The 15,445-nt window shown below is 40.8% G+C and overlaps 1 protein-coding gene across 2 annotated transcripts in view; it reads right to left on the reverse strand.

Moving 5' to 3' along the window:
* hip1 (huntingtin interacting protein 1) overlaps window positions 1-13,345 on the reverse strand; it is a 56,987-nt gene extending 43,642 nt beyond the window's left edge. Inside the window, exon 1 of one of the 2 annotated variants that reach the window (XM_084065499.1) lies at window positions 13,039-13,345. In XM_084065499.1, the coding sequence (XP_083921625.1) occupies window positions 13,039-13,158 (120 nt within the window). In that variant the 5' untranslated portion in view covers window positions 13,159-13,345. Of the gene's footprint in view, window positions 1-5,207; window positions 5,754-13,038 lie in introns of those variants that run through there. The other variant, XM_084065500.1, reaches the window with a different exon arrangement.
* Window positions 13,346-15,445: the final 2,100 nt, after the last annotated feature.

The raw sequence follows: 15,445 nt of genomic DNA on the forward strand, positions 1-15,445 counted from the left end.
AAGAGAGAGATCAAGATAGACACAAGTAGAGAAAAGAGAGAGAGATTGAGTTAAATTAATATTGCTTCTTTGTTTACTTGGATGGGAGCCTAAAATAAGTTTTGAAATGACAGAAAGTACATTACCACTTCCTTAAATGCAAGTCCCATCACATTACAACATATACATCTGAAAACAGATATGTGAAACCAACACACAGCGGCCACCACCTATTTCTTTTTTGTCTCCGCCAGGTCGAAAGGCATGGCGAGAGTATGTTTTGCACACTGTCCGTGTGTGTCCTTCTGTCTGTGACCAGCTAATCTCCGGCACCGTTGGCCCGGTCACTGCGAAATAGGGATGGCCAACCGGTAACCGTTAAGAAAACGGCCACCGATTAATACTAACGACTAACGATTAATCGTAAAAAAAATAAAAAAATGTTTTTTAATTGTTTTTTGGTCAAGTCTACACCTGCAACCACACGTAACTTCCACTTTATTCTTCTTCTTCCTTGTCTTTGTATTGGTATTGTTTGTGTTGGAGCGCCTCAGTGCGGCTGCAGAGTTCATGTGCAACATTCTTCCAGAGAGAGATAGAGACACTAGAAACTCTGCTGGGGACACAAAACAAACTGTGTAGACTTGGCCCTTTGAAAAAAAATGTATTTTGGCCCTTATTTGTTTTTTTTACACAATTTTTTTCTTAGCGGTTATCGATTAATTAAATCGGTAAGGCCTAACGGTAAACGGTTAATAAAATGTCTCCATTGGATCCCTACTGCGAAACTGTGCACACACACTCCCTGGATGCCAATTCAGAACCTCTGGCCCGACTTTTTCAGATTGGCCTGTTATAGCGCCACCAGGAGGCCGATTTGTGCAAAACACATTTTTTGATACAACTCCTACAGATTTGGTCCAAACATCACACAAATCGGTACACAGTATCTCTATAGTCATGTGATCATGTGTTTGCATGATTGGTTCGTTTTGAACAAAATGCCTCAAATCATGAACGCAGCATGCCATTTCAGTGAAATTTTCCTCACATATTCCCACTAGGCCCAGGAAGAAATGCCACCCTTTTCACATTGGCCTGTTATAGCGCCACCAGCAGGTCTAATTTAGCAAAACAATTTTTTGGTACAAAATGCCTCAAATGATGAATGCAATGTCCGATTGCTGTGAAAGGCCTAAGAAGAAATGGCACCCAATTCACATTGGTCTATTATAGCGCTACCAGGAGGCCACAATAACCTACCTGACCTGGTGGAGACCTGTGCTCCGAGGAGCACTACTTTTCTAGTTTCCCATGATTAACTCCACCCTGTTCGAAAAGGTCAATACCTAAAAAGAGCCTACTGTGTAGCTTGTTTAAAGGACCGTTTTACAATTTGCTTCAGCCATGGACATCCGTTCTAAAAGAACACTCACTCTGCACCTCTCAGAGCCTGGCTGACTCTAAAGACTGAGTTATACTTAGCTGTGCACGGGTGTCACGCACCGAAAATAGCCGATCTACAAGCTCATGTGAGCTTGTAGATCGGTTATTTTCTGTGCACGACACTGGCACACAACTAAGTATAAATCAGCCTTAAGAGGAGGCAGAGAGGATACAAGACAACCCTTTCTGCCTGTGCCCGCTCACTTTTCCTGTGTGTGTACTTAAGTGTGTTTCACATTTATCCAGGGAAAGACAAAACAAACAAAACTGCATCTAAAACCATTAGGGCCACACTTGAGGTCACTGAGATTATAGCCATAACATAGGCTGTGCCATTTGGTGGCTGTTTTTAAAGGAGCTACACCATGAATTTAAAAAATAATAATAATATTTGATATCATATTGTTTATGTCCCTCAAACGTTTTTCAAAAGGTTTGAGCCTAAATCAAGCCTCAGATATACTCATTCCAACTAACTTCTCTCTGGCTTATAAAGCACTTTCACCTGCAATACCACATTGTCCTGTTTGGCACGGGGCGCTATTGAGCCAGTTTGTATGCATGTCATGTCCTGGTTCTGTGTGGAGAAAGTAAAAAAAAAAAATAAGAAAAAATTTAAAAAAAATTAAAAATGAAAAAAAAAAAAAAAAAAAAAAATTGGATTTTTTTTTGTGGTTAGAACTGAAAAACGGGAGGAATTGTTCCCAGACGTGACGTAGGGTGGGGGAACAAATCTGACGGACTGTTTTCAGACCAATTTACATGAAAACCACAGATAGCCTATGAAAGCCTGCATGCTCGAAGTCGGGTATTTGTTGGAACAGAAGAGAGGTGGGGGAGACCAAAAACACACAAAAATTAAGAAAAAGTTAAAATTCATGGTGTAGACCCTTTAAGCAGTCGTCTTACAGCACTGAGTGAATACATTTTTAGCAGTGCCCTCAGCGTCAGCAGGGATTGACCCCAGCAATATTGGTGCTGTGATCTCTAGACACTTAAACATGCAAAATAGCAAACATTGACCTAGTCTCTTAATGCTCCGTCTTAATGTTTTATGTAAAACACTTTGCCTTGTTGTTGAAATGTGCAATACAAATAAACTTGCCTTGCCTACAGTATGCAAATACTATTTACTGTATATAATCAATAGTGTGCAGAATCATAAGCAAAACAAGCCCACAAAAATGGAAGCAAAAATAATTAAGCACTAGGAGTGAAAAACATGAAAAATAATTATGTGAGATTATTCATCAATTAAACAGCTAAAAGCTCCAACTGTGCGATCCCTTCCAGCTGAACACATCGTGCCTCTTTATTACTCCATCAATAACATTGTGTATGCCGTGATGCAGATATGCCCTGTGGGATGACGCCGTCCCCTGAAGAGACCATTGAGAGCCTGAAAACAAGGAGCTTCCTGCTCTTCAGTAGGTGACCTCAGAGCAGTGGGCTTCTGTTCCTGGGGGGCAGGGGTGGCAGGTGGTACTACTGAACCACACAAACACACTGTATCAGTGGCAATCAGTAGTGTATTTGTGTGGGGGGTGAAGAGGGCGTTTATAACTGTGTGTGTGTGTGTGTGTGTGTGTGTGTGTGTGTGTGTGTGTGTGTGTGTGTGTGTGTGTGTGTGTGTGTGTGTGTGTGTGTGTGTGTGTGTGTGTGGGTGTGTGTGTGAGAACTAGCATAATAAAAAGTTTGGCCTAAGCCCCCATGGCTGGTTTATGAGCCTCTCCTAACAGGACAGCTTTCTGTAGTCTCCTGTTGAAGGAGCCTCCCTACTGAAGCTCACTTTGCTTTGTATAACCAGTGGAGCTTCCTGGAGAACTGGTGATGTCATAGAGACACATTATAAAAGGAACATCTGTGCAGCTGAATGAGGCTCCCTGGCCCACTTGCTCTTTAGTCTCCATTTAAGCTAGCATGATCACTTCACAGCACTGTGCACTGCAGCAAGGTGATTCTGAGGTTCTGAGTGTTTTTCTTTCCAAAGAGTACAAGGATGTTGGAAAGTGTCTGAAGTGATTCAGAACCCATTACGGGATCTAAAAACATAATAATGTACCGTAGAATTAAGGTGAATGCTGCTGCAGCAAAACGTGTCCGACTCCGAAAACTGTATAGTTTTCTGAGCACACCATGGAAATTGGGCTGACATTGCTGCTTAATTTCTTCACAGAATATTTTGGTATGCAATTCTGACTCTATTAACTTGCCTGGATTGTGTTTTCATACCACTATTTAGAACATGGCAGATAACCATAGCATATCGGCTGTGAAGCAACACAGACAGGCAAACAAGCAGCAACTTTTGGCAGCCTGAATCCTGTTAGATCCACAACTGTGAAACAGAGTAGTTACAAACAACAAGAGGGCTGGATTTTCTGAGATTGGTTAAGATTTGTTCCAAATAAACTAAAAGATTCACTTCAGCAGAGCTTTCTCATTAAGAGAAACTTCATCACAAGATTCAGGACAAGTCTATGGAACTTGTCCCACATCAGTCAATAACTGCAGCCAAAATGCTTTTCAAGATCAACTCGAGATGTGATTTTCATTTTCCTATGAAAATGAACCTTCCAGTTGCATCATTGAGCAATTTGTGGTTGGACATTGTCTTGACTTCTCCCACTGTTAAATCTCTGAACCCCCCTGAGCAAAAAATCATTCAAAAGTGTCAAGATATTATATAGTAAGCTCATCCATAGTGGCAGTGAAGGTTTTGTTGCTTTGGGCCATATGCACCTGCTGTGGTTGACTGATATATACACAGGTACTTCTTCTTACAGTTAACCCAACATTTACTGTAAACTCAAAGACAAAATATTTGTAAAGCTTTTTTTTAAGTATATTTTTGTGTGTGTGTGTGTGTGTGTGTGTGTGTGTGTGTGTGTGTGTGTGTGTGTGTGTGTGTGTGTGTGTGTGTGTGTGGTTTTCTAATGGCAGGTAAAGCCAATCACATTACACTTGATGCATGTGTCTGTAAAGATAAACAGATGTAGCCAAAATGTGTAATCTATCTAAATGACAGTCGGTTCTTTACAGTTACACTAAATTGTTGATGAATTAGTTTTGGATCAGTAGGCATTGGGCATTGCAACAAGAATATGCCTGCGCAAGCACTAGGCCAGTGGTTCTCAAAGTAGATTCCAGAGACTCTCTGGGTTGCTTTAGGGGTTCTAAATTGACCCTAACAAGTATGTAACTCTGACAGTACACAAATGGAACCAAATGGGCCCGTTAAGGGATGTTTTGCATAGTGTACATTTGTCTGTCATTTTGTTTCGATAAATTCAGTACAATGGAAACAAGCCATAGGCTTTCTGGGGTTTAAAATCATCTGAGCAGACCTTGTATTGAACTGTAAGTTCCTGGTCTTTTTTTGCAAACTGCTAATTAAGCATTCAATCAATCAGACCTTGAAATGTAAAAGTTTAAGAACCACTGCACTAGTCTACTCATTTATTTCAACGCCAAAAATAAATATAATTTCCGTCCAACAGACAGATTAGGAAATGTGCAATTGTCATTCGTGTCACATTTATCTTGTGCTTTATAAATAAGAAAGCCTCGTCTCGTGAAATAAACGACCCATTTGTAGTTCATTTTTTCACAACAAAAAAACTTCCCTAAAAACACACAATCCGGGCAACTGCTCGAGATCAACATAACTTGCATTCACTTCTATGATACTTCGCCACCACCCCCACCCTTTAACATATCTGTTGCGCCTTTTATCCTTCATGATGGGAGAATAGAATAAAGTCGAGATCTTATTCACCTACCATTTTATTAAGATCCATAGTCCCCAAAACAGCAAAGGTTCTGATGACGTCGAAGACGAAAAAAAATCTTTTTATTCCTACAGAATGATTTTAGTGACGGGAAAGCGATGTGGAAAACAAATGCATTGGGTAGAACGACAGAGTGTGGGCCGTTAACTCAACATGTGTCCCGATTTGGAATTAAATACTCTGCAGATCCTTCCCTCCGTGTCCCGATCCGTTCCTAACCCTCCCCGGTCCTTTGGGGGTCCTTGACGTTCCGACGTGCTCCTTTCTCCCGGTCCTATGCGTGCTGCTGAACGGCTGGGGCTGCCAGCATCCGACTGACCGAGACCAAGGAACCGAACGGTCTATAAAACGATACCACCCTCGGCATGCAGACGGGCGGCGAGTGCTATCTCCACTGGCAATACTCGCATATTTCAACACAATGTGAATTAAACCCCACATGTGAGTGAAAACAAGTCTACATAGTCATAGCGGTTACTTACAGGGCAGTGGGACACCTTTATTTTGCAAATAGCGCGCCCTCTGTTAGACAATAGCATGGACCCTGCAGAGTGGGATGGCTTAAACCCCCGCTCAGTAAATGTACTTCCCTATAAGTAGTACCCCATGTTGGCTCTTAGAAAATTACAAACAGAACCCAGGACCGGACTGGGACAGTAATTCAGGCAAGGAGTCATACATACACCCTCCCAGGCCAGCACCTAAAGACGTTATTTCTTCTTTAAAAAGTAGGCTACAACACGTGAGGGGTATACACTAGTTCTATGCAACGACCTCCGCTGTGCTGTGGGCTACAAAACATCATGTGGCGTCATATGAGGCCACATCATTTTACAAACAGATGTTCATCTGTTTCATGAAGCGAGGCAGCCTCGTTTAATATATGGACGATGATGACACTTCATTCTGGTGTGTGATAAAAACAACAACAAGTCTTGGTAATTCCATTATATGTATTTCAATGGTGGAAAGGAAGGGAAGCTCATCTTACATCAAGGGAGCGATTTTAGGTAAGGGCTGCCCCCATCTGGTTCCTCTGAGATCATCAACCAAAATGTTGGTCATGTAAAATCTTTTTGTGACAACGCATCTTAACAAAAAATCAGCGAGTTCTACTGTGAGAATTAGCTAAAATAAAAAAATAATAAAAGTTATTGTATTTATGTGTAAATAAATTAAACCCCAATGAATGTGAGATATCATTTATATAATTGAGATTAATTCCATCACAAGTTTCAGCAGAGATTTGGTATAATGTGCCTCTAAGCAAGCAATTGAAGCAATTGCAATTAAAATTCAAGCGAAACTTTCGATTGAATTATTGCTAAGTTTCCTCTTAGAGCGCACACGCACACTGCTGAATTAAAACACATGAATTAAATTTCGATTTCAATTCAATTCACGTGTTTTAATTCAGCAGTGGCTCTTAGTTTATTTTGCAGCCCAGGAGCAAGGTTTTTAAACCTACCCACTACTAGGCTACAGGATAACCATAATATATTGTGAGATACAAGCCTGCAGGATACAATTATGTCTGGATTACCAACCACAGACGAAAACATTAAACCAAACACTGCTATACAATAGAACAGAGCACTCACTGATAAATGGAGACCAATAATCAGCATGTTGCTCATTATACCATATCCCCTGGGGTTGGATATTATACCCCGGGCCCTCAGACTACTCAAAACCAAACAGACAGTCTCAAGACAATGCCTGCTCTTTTCCACAGTGTCTGCTCACTTCCTGGTACAGCGTGGGCCCGTAAATGAGGCAGAGGCACAGCATTTCTCTCATACAGTGGTCCTACTCTGTCCTGTCTGTTTACACACTCTCTCCCTCTAGTCTAGTCACTGTCCTAGTCGGTCTGCTGCCCATGTATTTGACACATGTTCTAAGTTCTACTTTTGACTCCTAGCGAGTGAAAAAAATTAAGAACAGACAGAAGCATATATGCTAACCCTCCCTTCGTATATCCCACTAAATGTTTCTGCTTTGTGGCTGGTAAAGAAAACATTTTCATTGCTCACAGTGGATGCTTGATGCACGGTCCAACTTCTCAGAGGGAGTGAAAGAACCAAACATGACTAACGCTTGACCAACTCAAAAAATGAGCCACTCCAACCATCCTCTTATTTTTAAAAGTCCTCACTGAATTTAACTGAAGTTACAATGCATTGCAGCAGCTGTACAGAGTGCAGTTAGGACCAGGTAGTTTACAATGGGAATGCTTTTTTCCCATTGTTTGTAATAATTAACTTTAACTTTCATTTTTGACCCATCATACAAATCAATAATGTCAGTTGGCATGGTCTGTGTCATATACTTTACAACAGCCTTGGGCTAATCTTCATTCTCGACTAAAGGAATTCTTAGTCAACATACTCATAGGATAATAGTCATTCTATGTTGATTTTACAGTGGCTACTGGCTATTGACCTATAGACTGACAGAATTAAAGCAGCACTATGTAACTTTCCTCTTCTACCCCGGATTTTAACCTGGTTTCCTGCTTAAGTGCTGACATTTTTAGCATTGAGCCAATAGAGCCAGCCAGCTTGCTCAGGGAATAAATTGGATCTTGACCATCAGGTCAAAATCCATGTCAGATCCTGTGTCTAGGTGAGACATGACCTTTTACACGATAATGTCTCAATAGAAGAGCAGGGAGACGAAACACAACCACCCCATTTGTATAACTTATATTGTATTAACATACTCTACCATACAGATTGGAGAAAATTACATTTTATTAATTTTAAAAAGTTACATAGTGAGGCTTTAAAGGATTATATCTCTAGGCTTTATAAGAGATGTGTTCATTCCTCAAGAAGTAATGTAATCAGCATGGAAAAAATAATAACAAACGACTAATGAACTAACAAAGTCTTGGTCGCTTTAAGACCAAAGCGACTGGTTAATCCATGACTCAGTTATGAAGGGACGGCCCTCCTGTACAATTTGCTTTATGAACAACTGATCTCTGAATTTAAAAATGAAAACAAGGTGGTGCACTTAATATAGTGAGTAGCTGTGAGTATGGGTCTGAAGCTTTGTTGCATGTGAAACAATAAAAATGTCTATTTAGCTTTTCTCTAGTGTCCCATTCAATATTGTACAAAAGCTGTTAACAACCATTTGAAACCGCTCTGTATTAAATCTATTCTTAATGCCTATATACCTCATCGGTCCACTTTGTTTAACTCAGTGTCCTGTCACTCATGTCCAGGGCTATTAATCAACAGCCGGTCGCTCAGTGCAATGAGGCCACAAACCTCCGCCTGCTGTTTGTGCTGCCTCAGTGCTTTTAATGACCCCAGTCTCATGCTTGTGTATGTGTGTGCATACAGCTTGAACATGCATATCCTTCTATGATTCTACAAGGCTTCAGGTACAGTAGGTTAAAGTAAGCTAATTTATACTCCATCCAAAGCTTTTTTAATGTTTTATACAAATCAGTTATTTCCACCAAGTAACACGGTATTACAACTAAATTTGGCTTGAAGGCAAAAAGTGTCTGGGGTACAGAGTAAGTTCAACAGAGAGAGAAACAGAAAGGCGGACCCAAAGAGGGTCAGAGAGAGTGAGAGGGAGTGAGATACAGATTCAAAGTGCTTGTCTGAGTCCGCCCTACTGCGTCCTGCTTGTGCCCGAGGGCTACGGCCACGCTCCTCCCCTAAATTCCACAGCTGCCAGGGCACCACACAGTACTAAAGGGGGCACAGGCAGGGGGAGCATCGATTAATACAGGTCCATAGATCCACGTAAGCACCCACACACATTCATACAGATACACACACATTTATAAAGATAGACACAAAGTGTACAATTACCAAAACACACATCCCCATGTTCACGCACACGCACACACACACGCACGCACGCACGCACGCACGCACACACGCACGCACGCAGGAGTACGTAAGTAAACGGAAAAGATGAAGCCGGCAAGAAGTCTAATTTTAAGATGTTAGGCCTAATTATGTAACTGTGGTGTCACTCCATATCCCACAAATTCATCCCTGTCAGAAAGCTAGTATCCCAGAGGATATGAGAGGGTGCTGACGAGTCCATTCACAGGCATTCATTATGGTTGATATCATTTCAAAGATTACTACCCACACAAGCTTTCATTTGAAAAGAAACAGAAAATACCTCTGGTCTTTGACAACCCCACTGTCCTGCAATCTAGGAAACGGCAAGCAACATTCCTACATTTTGTGGCCTGGATGAAGCTTTACTGCCATAAACCTACGTGAAATATTTAATGCATACTGGTAGAAAGGTTACAACTAAAGCAAAATAACATACCTCCCGGGAGAATCGCAGTGAAAAACAAGGATGCCAGGAATTAAATCCCCTCAAGTCTAAATTAAAGAGGGAGCTGCTATTATGAGATAAAACATGTCATTAAAAGCAAGAACTGTGTGTTATGCCCTGCATGGTTCTTTTTATAACTTGGTGTGGACAATATGACAGAGAAGATTGTGAACACACCCTGGTTGTTTACCCAACTGAACTCAGACAGGCAGTCTTCAAAAGTTTAAAACAGCTAGCTAGCTCGCTAGTGATACATTTGAGCTGATGGAAAGTCTATCCAAAGTGGCAGACTGTCTGATTTAGGCAGCTTTAGAACACAACGGATATGAGATTATCTAGATTCTAGCTGATCAATGATTTTCTACACTACTTCGGACCCTAGTCAAAGATCACACAAATAAAATAGATTACAAATGATATTGAGTTGAGTTATACAATTGGAAACTCAGTAAAATAAATAAAACATATTGTATTCCTGACATACTTAAATTAGTTTGTCAATATTAGGCTATAGTAAACTCAATGTAAACCGACATAAAAAACGAACAACTAATTGTGTCATGCTTTGGTTAGGCCAAAGTCATGTTTGAATCATGTCTGATATCTAAATGAAAATAATAACATTGGACTTGTTTAATCTTGTTTTAATACTTACTTCTCTTCATGGCAGCAGGTCAGCTGATTAACTTGGATTGCCATTTGCCAAATACAAAGCTCTTCCTCACTCAATACATTGTCAGATTAATGTAGTAGTATTAAATGTATGGAACAAGAATCCTACTCCAATGAAACCTGATTCCCTTTGCTACAATAACCCTACCATACTGTAGCTGCATGCAATACCACAGAGATTGTGGGATGAGAAGAAGCTGTGTACGTGCATGCATGAACTTGTTGTTTGTGTTATTGATAACCCTGTTGCCTCAGTATACTTTTGGAGAATTGTACCTCAGCCTGACAGTGACCTAGTGACCAGGCCTGGCTTCTGACACAGAAAGCCACGCATGTGTCTTTCAGAGCCTCTAATACCATCCTGCTACTGTCTGGGTCGGGGGGGGGGCTTGAAGCATTACACCAACTCATTTAGACACAGAAACTCTTCACGCATTGCACTGTAGATGGCACTGACTAACGGTCACTATAAATGCTGAGTTTCAGCTGTTAGTTGACAGGTTGAAAACTAGCAGCACTAGCAGGGCGATTCAAAGAGGCCTGATTCATCTGACCTACTTACCCCCACCCCACCCTCTGGTTTGGGAGGGGAGACCACCAGACAGGCTGGCAGGAAGCGGTAGTCTCTCTCTCTGTCCACAGCTTAGCAGCAGCCTGCACATGCTCAGTGGGAGTGTTGTTTTCCTGACTTCAGATAAAGTCGCCTACAGCTCTTTAACTTAAATGGCATTCAACCATTTCAGGCAGTGACCCCCAAAACTAATCATAACTGGGGACCCCCCACTCTGACAAGCACTTGTAATTGTAGGAGTTGAGGCATTTTGGCACTTGGTTCCACAGATAGATATTGTGAAAATAGCAGATCTACGCAACGTGAGGCGTTGTGAGCTTGTAGATTGGCTATTTTCTCAATGTGTGTCTCTTTCTTATATTATTTGACAATTTGGGCAATGTTTGACAAGTTTTTATAGTATAGTTTGTTGATTACTTTTGATGCAGTAATGGTCTTTTTCTTTTTTGAGGTATTAAAAAGTTCTTAAAAGTCCTTAAATAGTCACTTCACTGTCATGTGGGGACCACCCTGGGGGTCCCGACCCACAGATCTAAACATTAAAGCGACCAGAAGAAAATGGAATTTTCAGAATTAGTCTCTTTTCTCTGCAGGTTAATCTAGTCTCATTCTGCAAGCACTTCCATTATCTCATCTACCACCACTCAGGGTAACGTTTTTGTAATGTTTTGAGTGTAGGCCTACAGTGTAGCCTACAGTAGTGGTTCTCAACCTTTTCTGGCCGTGACCCCCCAAAATAATCATATTTGAACTGGGGACAAGCACTTGGAATGTATAGGCATGACATTTTGTTTGACTCTGTTCCAGATAAATATTGTGAAAATAGACGACCTACAAGCTAAAAAACACCTTGTGAGCTTGTAGATCTGCTATTTTCACAATTTTTGCCTTTATAGTATACTGTAGTGTGTTGGTTACTATTGATGGCACAGAATTTTTATTTTATTTTTTGGAGGTAAAATTGTCCTTAAATTGTCACTTCACTGTCACCTGGGGACCCACCAAAAATTATGTGCGGACCCCCCTGGTGGTCCCGACCCACATGTTGACAACCACTGGCCTACAGTGTAGCCTACAGTTCACTAAAAAGCCTTCTACAGCTGCCAATTAATGGTAGAGCTGTTATAGAGATATATGCCATCTGGTTTCTGTGCATAGTCAAAAAAACAACACTCGAAGGGACATTGACCTACATTTCAACAGCTCTTTTGTTTTTATAATGGGCTCACTGATATCTGTTTATCACAGCGTCAAATGTAGGCTACATCGGTCACTGGAACTACGTGGTACAATCATGCATAAACTGTATGAATGGCATAGTATATCTTTATGATCAACTTCAATGCAAAATAACTCCATACAAGCTGTAAATGCCATACATACACATAAATGTGATCTCAGTGTAGTACAATATTGCGGTTCATACCTTGAAGATGGCTCCGAATCTAATTATAATAGGCTACAGTAAATACACAGCCCTTGGTTTGGAACATGAACATGACAGTACAGATCCTTAACGCTCTTCCACTGGACACTGTCCACCCAGACCGACCGACCGAGGCTGTACACCCATGCCCCCATGGATCACAAGGCGGTCATCTGGCATGACAGTCATGGATGAACTTCAACAAAGTGTTTGCACTTTCTCCCTTTTTGGCCCATACATCTACATTAACGTTCAGATTTCAAATATAAAGTGCTTACACCATGGCCATGGATGTTACAATTATGTTCGGGCCCTTAGAAGTACCCGTATTGTCCGTATTGTTCAATAAAAAGTATTTTAATCCGATCGGTGGCCATTTTCTAATAGATTTATGATGTATCAGAGTGCAGTACACCTCCCAACTGATAGAGTCGCGTAGTTGAAAGCATAAGGAGAAAATACGGAGAAAATGGCCACCGATCGGATTAAAACACTTTTTATTGGACAATACGGAAAGTACGGGTACTTCTGAGGGCCCGTACTGAATTGTAACATCCGTGGCCATGGGTTAAGCACTTTATATTTGAAATCTGAACGTTTATGTAGAAGTACGGGCCAAAAAGGAAGAACGCACAAACACCAGGTTGGAGTTCATCCATGACTGTCATTTAATATATGACAGTCATGTATCAAGGGACTGTACTGTCCACCCAGCCCGGTCGGGGCTGTTAGTACAGCCATGCCCCAACAGTAAATATGGCATTTTTCCAGCTTTTCTTCTTATAATACATAAATGTAAGTTAAATTATGTTTTCTTTATCGTACTGTACCTGGCCTCGCTCAAAGTTCTCCTTCTCAAGTTCGAGACTGTTGGCACCACCGGTCCGCGATCGGATCACTTTGGGGATAGCGTTCGGTACTTGCTGCATGGAGCTTTTCACTCGGTCCATTGTTGTCTGGTTCAAATCTCAGATGAGCACGATATAAAGGAGGACAAAATTAAAACTCCTCATAAATGTACCGTCAAAATAAATGGTACGTTAACTATAACGGTCCATCATGCTGTACTTGAGTTATTGTAACGCGATCATTTGGATCGTCAGTCAGTCCAACGCCCCAGACAGCGTCAGCCGCATGAAAGCTGTAGACCCATGATGAGCCAGACATACCAGTGTTGCCAGGTTTTGTGAGAGAAATAAGCAACCAGGTCTAAGCCCAAAACAAAACAAGCCCAAAAGAAGCAATTTAGGCCACATGAGAACATTAAATCCATATGCATCGCCTATTTGAAAATAACCGATCTACAAGCTGTACGTTATTAAAAGAAAACTCTTGCAATAAAATAAAACACTAATGCTCCCCTGTGGGGGGAAATATTTTCATGAAAATATTTGAGAACCACTGGTTTAAATAATAATTAAACAAGCTTAAATAAGAAAACACACTTAAGAAACTAGCTCCATAAAGAACCTCTCACTCCGCTATACAGCTCCGAGACGAGGTTCTATGTGGTTCTCATCCGGGATCGGTCGAACGTCCGCCAAGCTCCGCTGTTTACCCTTTTGTATACATCGTATCCCAAAACTAATGGTAGATTCCAAACCTCACGGATGTTTAAGGTTTGGACCGGAGCATAATATTTTAGGTCTGGAGCGAAACTACCCGTTTAAATCGCTTATTTAGTCCGCCGGTGGCCATGTTTCCCATTGTAGCCAAACCAGGAGCAGTACTGGCAGCGGACGTAGGGGGGTTTTCCGGGTTGAATGGGAAACATGGCCACAGGCTGACTAAATAAGCGATTTAAACGGGTAGTTTCGCTCCAGACCTAAAATATTATGCTCCGGTCCAAACCTTAAACATCCGTGAGGTTTGGAATCTACCATTAGTTTTGGGATACGATGTATACAAAAGGGTAAACAGCGGAGCCTTGGCGGACGTTCGACCGATCCCGGATGAGAACCACATAGAGCCTCATCTCGGAGCTGTATAGCGGAGTGAGAGGTTCTTTATGGAGCTATTAAGAAACGAGCCCAAAAAAACGCAACCCGCAACTACCAATACAAGCAACTTGGCAGCCGACATGGCAACAATGTTGTGTATCGTAAAAAGTTACCTTATTTTTAACTCAATGAAAGTTACCCATTACCTCAACCACTTCCGATCTAAAGCTCACATTGAGTTGCGATGCAACAACGCATTGTGAGCTTGTAGATCGGCTATTTTCAAATGGCCGAAATGTATATAGGGCTGAGGTGGGGTAATGTATGTTTTGTATTAATAATCAAAATCTACAAAGTAACTAGTATCTAAAGTTTCAAATAATTGTAGTGGAGTAAACGTACCAATTGGCCTCTGAGATGTAGTAGAAGTAAAAGTACTGAAAATTGGAAATATTCCATAAAGTAAAAAGTACTTCAGAAAAGTATCCTGCAAATAGTATGATTCAACAGAAACGATTGGCAATTGCTTTTTATAGCCCTCGGTAGAATTTTATTTTGAAATGTAGAGGTCTCCAGATTTCAAAACATAACTCATTTCACTTCAGCGTATTTTATGAAGTTACCAGCGTCCGTCAATCAGACATGTGTTTGATCCTGCTCTCAGCCAGCATGACATAAACTGTCTTAAATGCAACAGTGGTGAACAACAACAGTGAATAACATGAATACTCGTCAAGTCACCTTTATAGTAAGCGCCATAGTAAGCATCGTAACTTCCGGTTAGGGTAGTTCAAAATAAGAGAAGTGTTTACTACTGTGTAGGAATGTGTTGTGTAGCCTACAACACATTCCTACACAGTAATAAACATTTCTCTTATTTGTACTACTATTATTATGTTCTACAACTTATAGGAAATACTTATAGTAATAATAGTAAGCAGAGCCATATGATAGTAAGATGCCAAATATAAAGAAAGTGATCTACATTATTATAACTAGCAACTAAAGTTTTCAAATAATTGTTGTGGAGTAAAAGTACAATAATTGCCTCTGAGATGTAGTGGGGTAGAAGTAAAAGTATTGAAAATTGGAAATACTGTATAAATGTATTGACTTTGCAAACTGTTAATAAAGTATTCAATCAATCAATCACATCACTTCTTTCCATCCTACTGAATAAAAGTCCCCTTTTATGACTCGATGCTGCCCCCAGCTGGTCAAACATTAAAACATTATCTTACATGTGATGTGCCTTCATGAGTGGTGGGAGTATTTCTTTGTAACTCATTTATAACGT

This window comes from Gymnoscopelus microlampas, assembly GCF_963454915.1.
Source record: "Gymnoscopelus microlampas genome assembly, chromosome: 8".
In the NCBI taxonomy this organism is placed as follows: Eukaryota; Metazoa; Chordata; class Actinopteri; order Myctophiformes; family Myctophidae; genus Gymnoscopelus; species Gymnoscopelus microlampas.